Raw genomic sequence first — 14195 nt, 5'->3', positions numbered from 1 at the left:
AGTAGTCCAGCGTTCCTGTCCTGATCCATTGAAGCTTGTCTCTGTTTTGTTCTGGTTTTAGTTTTAAGGATCGGCCGATGGCCTCGTCAGACATCAGCGTGACAGAGATGAGTGATGTGGTCATCGTCACCCTTCCAGAACCCGTGCCTAATGAGCTGCCCTCTGTGGTGGAGGAGGATAAAGCTGTGCTGGTGACTGCAGAGCTGACTCCACATGCTGGGTAACCTAATCAGACAACTTGGATGGATGTTTGTCTCGCATTTAGAGTTCTGCCGACAAAATGATTACAAGAAAAAAAAGATTTCTGTATTATCCACATAAATCATTAGGTTAGACGTCAGTAATCCGGTGTCTCTAATATTACCAGAGGTGGACACCTCTATCAGCCACTAGTAGTGTAGTGACCATTTTTTGTTAAAAACTTAAGACTTAACTTAAGTGATCAAAGCAAAAGGTGAATTTAACTCAAAAAGTCACCTGATGCGCCATGGATTCTGGCTTACGCAGTCCAAAAGATCAAAAAAGGGTGAAAATGCAGTTCTACCTATTTATACTGTGAAACACCCACATCCAAAGCTAAAATTCATTAACTGATTACATGAATGACTGACCAAAAACCTATTCTAAATAACAAATTAAACTAAATAATCTAAACTCTAAGATTTGACTGAAAATGAAAAAAATAGCTCCTATAAATAGCATTATGTAAAAAGTTACAGTCATAGCCATTTAAGATTTCCCCACTTGATGGGCCTTTTGTTGGTCCTTGGCTTCCAAAGAGAAGCGCCCTCTCCTGGTCAGACCCTGTAATTCAGTGAAAAGGTGAAGTCAGAGTAAGAACATATGCATGGCAAGAAGAAGGAGGGGGTCACTCCAGTGGTTGGAAGTTGGCTGGGAAAGGCCATTTTGAATTCAATTAAATTTCAGTTTATTTATATATTGCCAATTCACAACAAGGCACTTTACAGTTCAACCAGATCATACAGTCACATAGATTAAAAGTTTTCTATCTAAGGAAATCCAGTTGATTGCATCGAGTCATTGACTCGAAGGCAGTGAATCCTTTATCTTTAGTGGCTGCTACTGTATTCTCTACATAATACACACGTAAAAATCAAAGAGAACCAAAGGTGGCGCAGGGGTTTCACAGATGGTTTGGTTCTAGACGCGGCCATCACAATTTCGAGTCCCAGCCTGGTAAGCTTGGACACATATCTTCCCATTTTTTCTACTCCCATTTTCTTTCTGACTACTACTAAGTAACCTGACTCCGCCAGATGGATTTGCTCCGCATATCCATCTGGAAACCTTCCGTTGAAGTAATTTTGGGAAGGGGGGAAAATACTGGTTAGCTGATTGGCCTATGTTGGTGATAGACGGGCCAAATAAACCAATCAGATCAACAAAGGATATGACGTACTAACAGAGCGATGACAAAAACACAACCACAAGCCAATTGATAGATCAAACTCTTGCCGAAACCAGTCGGGAGAAGAGCAAAAACATCTTTTCCTCTGAGAAAAGCCTCCAGAGCAGTGTTTTGCTCTTCTTTCAGTGAAGAAATACTCTGTAATTCCGATAAAACTTGCTCGATAGCCACGCTAACGCTAGTTTCATCGGCTGAAGCCGCCATGTTCTTTAGACTGAACTGTCGCACTTCTCGTTGTGTCACACCTCAACCCGCCTCAAAGCCAATGCTGATTGGACGTTCGTTTGGTTGAACGGCTCCAAATTTTCTTAAACGGAGAGTCTCCAGACTGATCTGCGAGTGAAACCTTGAAAGCTCACGAGATCAGGATGGTCTCACGAGGCTAACTACTTACGCCACTAGAGCCTAAAAATATTTGAAAAAAAAATATATACAAAAGGGTGCAGGATACAAACACTCGAAGACACGAGTTTGAGACCCAAAACTGTATAAAAAAACAACAAAACCTTAATAATTAGACTAATAATTTTAACTCGACTTTAGTGAGAAGAAGAAGTTTAATCTAAGCCTGTTGTCATGTAAGTAATAAAAGAAGGCCAACTGAAATGTTTTCTGACTGAAATATGTAGGTCTGTGTGATCTATGTGAAAAAGCTGTTAAATGTTTTCAAACGATGCCTTGATGCCTTCCAGGGAGGACATCCTCACAGTGGGACCAGTGGAAGCAGAAACTGAAACCACAGCGGATTCTCTGTCTAAGGAAGAGACAGTCATTGGTAATATGAGCTACAGCTCTGTGTTTACACCTTGAAGCTTTCTCTCTCCAGGTTCTTTTTCTGAGAGATCAATCAGGACAAAACCTTTAAATAACACTTCATAATGTATATGTATTAAATAACCAGGAGACATGAGAACAGATTTTGATAGAAATTGTAATCTTACTCAGATCAGAGAAGATGTTTACCGTTACAGACGGCAGCTGCTTACCAACCGGGCTCACATCTTGTGAAATGACCCCGATAAACAGTTAGAGAAGCAGTATATATAACTCCTGTCTGCCACATCATTACAGGAGTACCCATTGTCCCCACTTTCCTTGATGGGTCCTTCCTTTTTAGACATCTAAAATATTCTTTCTGTCATGATTTGTGGACATTAAGATCTAAAGAGAAGTGTCATCTCCTGGTCAGACCCTGTAATTCAGTGAAAGAGTGGAGTCAGGGTCAAAAAATGCTGCAAGTTGGAGGGGATTCTGCTGTGAGTAACATGGGAGTAGTCTGCCATTCGGCTGGCGTTTGACTGGGAAGGGCCATTTTGAATGGCTGCACTGTACATTATTACATAATACACGTTTGCAGATGAGGAGACATCCATGGCTGCAGCCTTATCAAAATACACTTTATTTTTAGATCAAGGACACCACTCTCATTCCATTCCCAAATCTCTCCCAAGTGTATGATGCAGATGCCCTTTTATCCTGACAGAGGAGCTGTCGCAATTAGATAAACTACTTAAAACGGGCAGATATTATTAGGGTTTAACAGACTTGCAGATTATTAATAATGAAAATAGTAATACTAGCAATTAGTTCTGAGGTGATCAGTGCATCATTGCACGATCACTCTAGTTTGAGTACACAGTTTTTTCTGTTCAGAGATTTAATGAAGTTGATGATGATATTGTTCAGCACTTATCTAATGGAACCAGTAAAGCTTTTACCATCAACCGTGTTTTCTCCATCTCTGACCATGCAGTGAAGCTTTCTGAGGAGGTGGATGTGGAGGCTGATGTCTTCTACCCCATCACATGCGGAGACGCCAAAGCCACTCTGGTGTGGAAGAAGTTTGTCTGTCCAGGGATCAACGTGAAGTGTGTCCAGGTGTGTCCTGTTGGTGGAATTGAATCTGAGTTCACTCATAGCAGCCACGTTGCTCCTAGAACAGTTGATGGTAACTTCGTTTTTATTCCTCTTTTTTTCAGTTCAATGATCAGCTCATCAGCCCAAAAGAGTTTGTGTGTTTGGCTGGGAAATCCACCTTAAAAGACTGGAAGAGAGCAATCCGGCTCAATGGCATCATGCTCAGGTTGGGATGCTTAGTAGACACATGTGAACAATTCAATTCAGTTTATTTATATATTGCCTATTATCAACACATGTCATCTTATGGCACTTTACAGAGACAATTCAACCAGATAATCTAGTCAGATTAATTCAAAGTTTTCTATCTAACGAAAAACCAGCTGATTGGATCGACTCATTGACTCGAAGGCAATCCCTCACACCAAAAATGAGACCTCTCTGGTATTTTTCCTTACATTTCTGACCATGAACTCAGAAGGTTTTTAAGATCCACTACGAAGTACGTGGTTATTAATGTGCTTAATTTGCCCCTATTATGAATTATATTTAGTGCAACCATTTTGCTAGAAGGGTTAATTGGAATTTGAGCACATAAAGTGTAGAGAAATTCTTTGCTCGTATCTTCTGTTGACTAAATACAGAAGATACTAAATACAAGATACCAGAATATATTTAACATTCTGACCTCCAAGACTAATTAAAGACAGCAGGAGACCTCTCTAAATTTAAGTTTTCAATATGTTCGGACAGAATCAAATGCACAGTGTGAGTTTTTCCTGAACAGGGATTAAACTCATGAGGCCTCATGCAGGAAACGTGACACACTGAAACACCTTGATGTTTAAAACCATGCATACAAATGTCACCACACACATGCAGATCAGAGTAAATACCTCGAAGCTCCCATGATGTATCCAAATAACCCCGGCAACAGTGCTGTCAGGTAGAGACTTTAGTCAACATTAAGCAGAGATGTTCTCTGCAGCAGAACAACAACTTTGTAGTAACATGAGCCAAACATTGAGTTTATTTAGTTTTGTTTTTGCACTTTTTGGTTTGTTATCTTGGTCTATTTTTATACATCCTGAGTTGAATGTAAAAGACATGTTTCGGTAGACATGTTTCATGCACGAAACCCCTGAATTTTCACTGGAGGAGGAGAAATCCACTCTGGTAAATGGTTACATTTTCTTTTGTTTACACAGAAATGATTGTAATAGTGATTCAGTTTTAGCCACCTCAAATATTTAAAGATGATTGTGTGATATTTGTTAAAAATGATTTGAACAAAAGCCTGGCTTTTTCAGAGTTTCTAGTTGAACAAAACTTCATTGGGCTTACAGCTGCACATCATTGGCGTGGAATTGTTTTTAATTTGTATAAAACTTAAACTTCCAAAACTGAAGGAGGTGAAGAATAATCAAATTTTGGACATGTTATCTGAAACGATGGATGGGTTTATATAAAATAATGCCATCCTCAATTGTTCCCTTAACAAAATGAATTTGCAATTTACAGTTGCACCACAGGGTGGCCCTATTAACACAGTTAAAATGCTTCATTGCTTTCTGTTTCCCAGGAAGATCATGGACTCGGGTGAGCTGGACTTCTATCAGCATACAAAGGTCTGCTCCAACACCTGCCGCAGCACCAAGATCGATCTGGTGGGAACTAAAGTGTCAGTCAGCTGCGACCAGTCTGCCGACCTGCTCTCTGCCTCCGCTTCGTCAGCGGACCGTAAGTCCCCCAGCCTTGATCACCAATCAGTTGTCACTTGATCACCCCCAACACTGAAGCTGCTGTCATATCAGACTCTAAAAGGCTTATATCAGGTGTGCAAAGAGCAGTAAGAGTCTCTTTGCAACTGGTCAAATGAGCCATTTATGCATCACATCTATGCAATATCGAACTATCAGGCCTGAGTGATGTTAACATGAGGAGAATTATGTGTTGATTGTGCAACGGATGAACAAAAAAAATGTCCAAGCACACATCTCCTAAAGGCATACAAAGATCTAACAAAATGCATGTTTTTTGACTGAAGGGGAGCAGGAGCACTCAAAGAGCCCACGCCTGCATCTTCTACTTAGAAAGAAGAAAAATAAAGAAAAAAGGGAAACACAAAAGTGAAATATGTCTTCAAGGTAAAATAAAATTCAAGGTAAAATAAGTTGTTAATGTTCTTGTTTTAGCCTTCAATAACTGAGGGAAAAAGATGGAATCAGTCTAAGCCAGATGTGCTGTTCTTTACGATTCGTCTTAATGCTGTAGTTTAGTCAGAGTTTGTTTTAAAATCCCAGTCACATTACCAGAATTTTTTATTTGAAGAAAACAAACTTTTGGACACTCAGTGGGAAAACACACCTCTGAATAAAAAAAAATAAATTATTACTAGATGTTTATTTAGTAAAAGTTCACCTAAGCATCATGTTACTAGCAAAAGAAAAAAACTCAAGAAAAGATGTTATGACTTTCTCTTTTCAAAAATGTGAAAATGAAAGATCATTTCTTTTTTCATGATCAGTTGTTTTGGAACTGCATGTCCCACGCTTCCTTTACCTATAAGGAAACAGTTCTGTGAGGTTGCCTATCTTGGTGTGTGTCTGTGGATTAATGTAGCATTTGTTTAAATGAAAGGCTTTATTAATTGTATCTTCAATCCTACACTGATGTATTCCCTGCTAAAATATTTTCTGTTTTTTTTCTCTTCTTTTTAAGACCTACATGTTTGATATCATCTAACCTATGGAGAGCCATTTCAGCCAAAATGAAATAAATAAATAAATGGGTGAAATAAATAAAAAATTAGTAAAATAAATCAAAAAATGAAGAAAATTAGTGAAATAAATAAAAAAATTGTTGAATAAATAATTTAGCTTTTTCATTAAACCAATTTTTAATTTATTTATTTTTCATATTATCAATTTCCCAATTTCTCTTTTTCATTTATCTATTTGTCATTTATCCCTTTATCCATTTACCCATTTTTCATTAATCAAATTTTTAATTTAACCATTTTTCAATTTCCTTTTTCCATTAACCCGATTTTCTATTTCCCAGTTTCATTAATCAATTTCTCATATATCCCTTTTTTATTTATCAATTTTTCTTTTATCTATTTTTCATTTACCATTTGTTTGAAAAATTTTTAATTTTCCCATTTTCCTATTGCCTATTGGTTGGTTAGATGCAACTGCAGCGCTCACTTCCTGTTCAGTAGCAGTCGAAGTTGAAGCTGTTTTTTCAAATGTAAAAGTTAAACAAAACTCAAAGGACCATAAAACACATCGGATATTAAACTTACAGCGTTCTAGTTCATCTATTCGATCGGCAGCTTCCCTAAGAAGAACCGATACAGAACGTGCTGCACTCTCTGTGTTCGCCATTTCTAGACTGCTTTTCGGAGGGAAAGTCCACAGTATCGGTATCCTGTCTCACTGTGTGGTGTGGAGGCTGCAGAGCCTCAGACTGGAAGAAGTTGAGGACAGCAGAGAGGATCATGGGGGCTCATCTTCCCTCCATTAAAGACATTTCATCCCATTGCTGCGTGTCCAGAACCTGTAACATTATCAATGACCCCTCACCCCCCCACCATGGACTGTTCTCCCTCTGCTGCCCTCTGGGAAGAGGCTTCGAAACATCTGATGCAGGTCCAGCAGATTCCTTCCCCACCGCCAGACTGACATTTAGACCGCTGAATGTTGAATAAAACGGAGAAAAAAAGAACCAAATGCTGGAAAAACTTTAAATCTTTTACCAGTCTTATGTTTACATTTGATCACTGCTGCACTTTCGAAAGGGAAAAGCCTTGAGAGCTTTACTGAATGAATTTTTGTTTTGTTTACACCTTGTGTATACAAAATGACAATAAAGTTTGTCTATGTTATGCCTTAATGTAAAATAAGTCAAGAGCAGCTGAGATCAAATTCACTATTGTTTTGATCCAATGCTTTTAATGCTTCCTTTTTTCCTCCTTTAACGTCTTTTGCTGTCTAAACACGTTTCCTGTCTGTTCTACAGTAAACGGAGCAGCTGTCTCCTTTCCAGATGCGCCAGAGGAACCATCGGAGTGGGTCACAACAATCGGAGGTGATCCGCCGCTCTGACAATCTGTTCCATACAGTAGATCAGTGTTATATGAAGGGTTTGGTGTATCCAGAGGACTCTGTGGTGTTCTGGCGAGCTGTGAAGGAGGCCGGGCTGCTGGAGGAGGTGGTGGAGGACTTTCAGAAGGAGGTGCAGGAGATCCTGAAGGGATTGCAGGAGAGAGTATGTGATCCACCAGTGGAGGTCAAAGGTCAGTGGTCACTCTTGGATCTTCTGGAAGTTGGTTTGTTATAATTCTGTGTTTCACGCTGCTCTGTTCTGTTTATCAGATGCTGTTCTGCTTAACAACATAGTCCAGAACTTCGGCATGCTGGACCTGGTGAAGAAGGTTCTAGCCGGTCACAAGAGCCAGATGGACCGGCATAGAGAGCAGTACACTCGAAGCCTTGCTGGTTAGTGTTCGCCGTCTCTCTGTCATTCCTACATTAGAACCATCTGCTTAATGATGGACCTCCACCCACAGCTAAAGGTCTCCATCAGGCCAGAAGCAGTCAGGAGGTGTAGCAGCTGGTAATCAATAGATCCGTTTCTTTTCCAGAACATTCTCTTACTGGGTTTAGATCATTATTTATTCCTAAAACTAATATGTTCTTTTTGCTTTAATGAATTTAGCGTTAATCAGTAAAAAAATAGAAAATAATTTTTTCCATGATCAACAAGTCCGGGAGCGGCCATTTTTGCCCAAATATAGTAGAACCTCTCTCCTGCTATCTTCCGGCAGTGATGTCACGGTGCGGTAAGCCTAGCGCCATTCTCCCCGCTTTACAAGCAAAATCAATGGGAACTACTAGACACATCTGCAATTAACAACAATTATTTAAAGTCGTAGGGAAGTCCTATTTAAATTTCAAACCATTCTGGCTTAAACATGTTTATAAATGTAGTCCTTATCAGACCATATTGTCCCAAAAGTCAGAAAATTTCTACTTAAAAAGAAATCGTTTCTCAAAATCTGAGGTGTTTTTTTCGTTATCTAATGCAGACCAGTTAGTTATACGTCAGCCTGAACACCTAAATTCGGCCAATCATATATGAAAGGTCCTCTGTCAATCAAATGTTTTCAGTCATAGCATCTGGATTCATACGTCGCAGCTAATAAACACAACGGCTGAAATAAAAAATAAGAATACTTTACCACTAAGTTCCGTCCCAGTGTTCATGGGGATGGACATCTGTGTCTTCGCCAGGCGTAGAGCTAACAGAACTGGCAGCGTTGCGAGGCAACGTGTACAGCTGGAAGCCTTCTACACCAAACCAAGCTTCTGCCGCCCTGGCGTCCTCTTCCACAACATCTTCATCCCCGCTTTCCTACTTTGAATAAAAATGTACGAGGGAGGACACTCATTGACGACCTCCAACACAAAACTCTCCTCCTCTTGCATGTTTCCGCTGTCCATAGCGTTCCGTGACAGTGTCGTTGCTAGTGGCTGCTTTGTCCCAATTTAATTTTCCATTGGGAACCTACTAGCACTAAGTTGCTCACTGGTTTGCAAGGTGCTTCCGACAAACCAGCCACAACCAAACTTGCTTGCAAACCTTCCGCCGTGACAATGCCGCCCCCTTGATAATCAGGCAATCACATTCACTTGAAAATCACATTCACATGTGTAAAGTCGTGCACCAGTTGTGAGAATTCGGAATTGGAACAGCCGTTTCTGTACAACTTTAATATTTCCAGAGGACTTCACCATTGAAATTTGTGAGAGCTATAGTTAAACTGAAAATGCCCATGTACATGGCAGTTGGATGTTGTAATACCGTGGGTAAAAGTAACAAATAACTAGTTATTTCTCCTTTCCGATTCCTTATCCTCCACGGATGGGTTCGTCGTTGGATTGCCAACTTGAGGAGGCAGGATTTGCCATCGAACTTCTGGCCAGAGAATAAACTCGTAATATGTAGCCAACATTTGAAAGAAGAATGTTTTCAAGATGACTTGGATAATAGCAGATGTGAATAAAACTGGATACAGCATTCTATTATCCTATTATTTGAGGGGTAGTCCTGGAAAGCACAAATCTACAGCCTTGGTGCAACAGAGAGTTTCACTTCAAAGCGGCTGTTTGATCTATTGAGCAGAAAACATTCTGGATGTATAAAGTCTGCTGAAATCTTTCCTGGGGGTTAATAGCTGCATGGACCTCTGTGTACCTGTTCTCCACATTCAGACTGGTACAGATCCAGCTTTTCTAAAAGGCCAGTTAGACACCAGCTTGTTTTAGTTAAATCTGCCTGCTGCCAATTGATGGCTTCAACCCACTGCCAGTTGCCAATCAATGAAATGAATCCTAAACTGCTGGTGGTCGTAATGTTTAGGCTGAAGAGGCTGCTTTAGTTCTGACTCTGACTTGTTTTCCTCTGCAGCTCTGGAGCAACAGTGTGACGAGCACAGGAAGAGAGCCAAAGAACTGAAGAGTAAATCGCAGCACCTCAACAATGTCCTGATGAACATGACCCCTGTCCCGGCTCCCCCAGCACCCAAAAGACCCCGGCTGACCCGCGCCGTCTCTGGCCCGGCTGCGGTCAATGCCACGCCCTCTCAGATCACTCTCCCCTTCAGCCAGCTGGGCAGCCTGCAGCTGGGAAAGGTGCTGACGGTGGCAGGAGGTCAGGCAGGCAGCAACCTCAGCGGCTACACCCTCCTGACTTCATCGCTCCCTGGCTCTGAGCTTGGAGCCGATGGCTCCAATGTGACGTTGTTGTCGGCGGCGGCAGCTCAGGGGGCCGCGGCAGGGTCCAGCTCCTCCAGCCCCTTCGTTAAGGTGGTCAGGCCACAGTTCCAGCTGGTGACGCTGCCACTGACTGCTGCGCAGAACCCTGTGGTACCACAGCAGGTCAGCACTGTCAGTGTGGTGGATGCCATGGTAACGACTGCTGATGAGTCTCAGGAGGGAAACCATGCTGATGGTGATGATGAAGGTCAGCCAGGGCAGGTGGCTGAGGATGAGGAGGAGCAGCAGTGAGTGGAAGGACAGGTGCTTAGCTGCTAGCTTTAGTGGAGACTGGAATTGGATTCAGGAAGTGATGATGACTCCTCGTCTTCATCTTCCTCCACCAGCATGATCTGCAGAGTCGGGCTGCCATGTCTTACTGTGCTGTAAATTCGTGTCTAACCTTTGATAGTTTGTCTGTGCATTGTGATTTTTTTCATGCCGTTTCTGAAAGCAGAACAATGCTCCTTTATTTTGGATTAAACTCTCTGCAGGTAAACAGCGTCTCACGTTTGTGCATTTACTCCAAGACTGGTGAAACGTGTAGAGCTCAACTACTCATGGAAGTAGAAGGAAACCAAACAATCGCAGCTTGGACCAATCGGAAGAGGAAGAAATTAAAAAAACAAGGAATTAAAAAAACAAAATGATATAAAAAAAACCACAACGGTGCAATGGTTTCTGGTTCTGCACACATTCCTTCTTTTTTTTTGCTTGGAAGCTTAAAAATTTATTTTAAAAACTTGTGCTTAGCAGAACCTTTCTACTTTCAGAGGAAGATTCCACACCCAGGGAATTTAACTGGGGGAAAAAGGCTTTTTATTAGAGTCTTCTTGAGCATCTGGCATCTTGTTTGAAACCAATTACTGCAACATATACAGCCCTATATATATATATATATATATATATATATATATATATATATATATATATATATATAATCAGATCAACAGATTGTGTAAAACATTTGAAAAGAAATGATTGCCACTCTTCGATGAAACAATAAGCTGAGGTGAAAGGAATTTTTCTTTTTTTTTCAACATTTTTATTTGAGTTTTCACAAACATAAAAAATAGAAAATTGTACACTGTGTTGCCTACCACCTCACATAAGTATGGGTTACGGAGCAGGAACAAACAAACAAAAAAAATAAATAAAATAAAATGAAGGCGCCATACACATTGGTTCTTTCACATTCATGTTAAATCAGGTCTTCAGTGGTCGGCAAACATTAACAGACATAGTTAAAGCCTGAAATCAACACAATCATATCTAACCGAGTGATCAAAGAAAAATAAAAGATGCATAGTAATACAAAAGGAGGATGTTCATTAGTTAAGATGTGGTGGACCTTCCACTTTATAAGACTCTAACCTCTCATCACAAGCTGCACCAGCTCTTTATGTAAATAGATAAGCACAGGATACCACATATCAATGAAATGTTTCTCATTACCCTTAGGAACTGCCCTAATTCTTTGAAGAGGGAGGACCCTAAATATTGTGTTCAGGTGTTTTATCCTTAATCCAATTAATTAAAATGACTTTTCTAGCCAAAAGCAATCATTTATCACAAAGTTTAAAGTGTGATTGTGTCAGAGTGACTGATTTAGAGGGAAGGCCAATAAGAAACAGACCTGGGTCACAGCTGATTTTTACATGAAACACGTCAATCAGCTCTTAGAAATTGCACCCCAGAATCGTTTAATCAGTCTGCATTGACAGAAATGATGGTAATACATTCCAACCTCTCTTTCGCATTTATTGCATAAGGAAGAGACCTGGTGATCCATCTTATTCAACATAAAAGGTGTTATATACGGACGATGTAGTATTTTATGCTGTGTCTCTCTGAGCGTATAAAGGCTGAATTAACCATATTAATGGCTTCTTGCCAGTCATCCTCAATGTATACTGTGTCAAGGTCTCGCTCCCGTTTCCGCACAATGTCCCCGGCACTGCCTAGGGTAAGAAAGTAGAGCACTCCATAGAAAGCGAAAATAAAATGCTTACGTTTTTTTCCCAGTCCACAAGGAATTTTGAGGTGAAAGCAATTTTGCTGGTACTATATGGAAAAAGTTACTGGCTCATATTCTTTTCCTGCACCCTGCATGTATCTTAAGAAATATAGAAGAAATATAATCTGCATGTAACAGCTAATTTACCCCTTTTTCTTTTTTAAACCCCTAGCTCCTGCATTTTGATTATTCCAGAAATAATAATAAATAATCAGATAAATATTCAGGACTGACTAATGTATCGATTTTTTTTCTTTTAGCTAAACTGAGGCTGATGAAACACCTACAGAGGACTTTCTTATCTAGGTATTTTAACTCTTTATTAACAAACATTTAAGTTTCATGGTTGTATCAGTAACCCCCATTACACCCACATCTTTTTTTTTTTATCAGTTCAGAATTTATGACAGTACAAAAACAAACATCTTAATTCGATGGCTAAAAAAAGGAATTAAAGACAGAATATTTTAAGACGGTCTATGTGCTTTTCATCTTGGTCTTTATATACAAATAAACAGTAATGAAATTTTAATTAATACAGAAATTTCTTTGGTAGAAATTCAATAAAGCTTTAAACCAACTCTCATGAGGCGGAAGAAATAAAATCCTCAAAGTTAGCAAGCTGCAGAGGCAGTTTTTTAACCACATAGCCTATTATCAAGCTAAGACAGATAGCAGAGTTGCTCAAAGTTTACTGTGCAACACAGGTTTGAGGTTTAAACATGAACAACTGTCTCACTGTGCTGAAGTTGGTCTCACAAAGGAAGAGGCAGCAGGTCTTCCTGGTACTGTGTCGCCTGATCTTCATAGGTACGCAGTTAAATTCAATTCAGTTTATTTATATTGAGCCAATTATCAACACATATCTCAAGGCACCTTACAGAGATAATTCAACCAGATGATAGTCAGATTTGTAAAATTTTCTATCTAAGGAAAACCAGCTAATTGCATCGACTCATTGGCTTGAAGGCATTCACTCACCAAGCATGCTTATAGTGACAGTGGAGAGGAAAAACTTTTAACCTTTTGACTATGCTGAAAAACAGGCAAAGCTCAAACATCTGTAAACAAAGGTGATGATGGCAGCACCACATCTGAGGTTTCTACCCAGGATTTAGACACAGACACACAGGAACATACCAGATTAAGCTACTATGAGTAAAGGCAGTGAGAGCAGAAAGTTAGAGATTGAACTAACAAATACTGCAAAAAAGGGAGAAAAGAGATAGAATGATAAAAAGGTCCTCCAGCAGTCTAAGCCTATAGCAGTATAACTATAGAGATAGCTCAGGATAAGCTGAGCCTCTCTAACTGAAAGCTTTATTAAAAAGGAAAAGCCTACGCCTACGCTTAAAAGTAGACAGGGTGTCTGCTTCACAGACTAAAACTGGTAGTTGGTTCCACAGGAGAGGAGCCTGATAAATAAAAGATCTGCCTCCCATTCTACTTTTAGAAATTCTAGGAACCACTAGTAAACCTGCAGATTGTGAGCAAAGTGCTATTTTAGGAACATAAGGAACAATCATAACTCTGATGGAGCTTGGCCATTTAAGGCTTTATATGTGAGAAGGAGGATTTTAAATTCTATTCTGGATTAAACAGGAAGCCAATGAAGAGAAGCCAGGATAGGAGAGATGTGATCTTTCTTTCTAATTGTGTGTTGTATCAAAGCATACTGTCACCCCTGACAAAAAGGCTTTGTAAATGTGGGAAGCAGCTGTGTTTTTTACTTCTACAAGTTAGGCCTGGTCCGTTTCAAGCTTGGCATCATTTCATCGTGAATGAGCTGCCTGATATTTACAAAAGTTTGGAAACCTACTAGATTTAAATAATTTCCCTGTTTACCGGGTCCATGATGGCTCTTTCTGCCCTTGCCAGCCACCACAGAAGAAAATGTATCTTTTAATGTGTCAACTTTCTTCTATGACAACTCTAAATAGTATCAGCGCTGATAGCCAATAAAACATGGATGAGTACCTTTCACACAAACTCCTCCTTGCTTGGTCAGAGCATTGCGCCTGTGTCGCATTCACTGGAACTAGAACATTTCAAAACCTCTCATCACTGAATA

The 14195-nt window shown here is 40.0% G+C and overlaps 1 protein-coding gene across 1 annotated transcript in view; it reads left to right on the top strand.

Annotated features, from left to right (window-relative positions):
- gmeb2 (glucocorticoid modulatory element binding protein 2) overlaps nt 1-10641 on the top strand; it is a 13831-nt gene extending 3190 nt beyond the window's left edge. The window contains exons 2-10 of the mRNA XM_015398839.1: nt 62-220; nt 2122-2204; nt 3183-3307; nt 3409-3512; nt 4869-5026; nt 7310-7378; nt 7449-7586; nt 7666-7788; nt 9761-10641. Coding sequence (XP_015254325.1) covers nt 78-220; nt 2122-2204; nt 3183-3307; nt 3409-3512; nt 4869-5026; nt 7310-7378; nt 7449-7586; nt 7666-7788; nt 9761-10359 — 1542 coding nt within the window. The 5' untranslated portion in view covers nt 62-77 and the 3' untranslated portion in view covers nt 10360-10641. The remainder of the gene's footprint in view (nt 1-61; nt 221-2121; nt 2205-3182; nt 3308-3408; nt 3513-4868; nt 5027-7309; nt 7379-7448; nt 7587-7665; nt 7789-9760) is intronic.
- The last annotated feature ends 3554 nt before the right edge of the window (nt 10642-14195 follow it).

The sequence above is a fragment of the Cyprinodon variegatus genome, unplaced genomic scaffold, assembly GCF_000732505.1.
Source record: "Cyprinodon variegatus isolate N-32 unplaced genomic scaffold, C_variegatus-1.0 Scaffold966, whole genome shotgun sequence".
Classification (NCBI taxonomy): Eukaryota; Metazoa; Chordata; class Actinopteri; order Cyprinodontiformes; family Cyprinodontidae; genus Cyprinodon; species Cyprinodon variegatus.
Note: the sequence above shows the minus strand (reverse complement) of the source record. Positions and strands in the feature narration are given on the sequence as shown.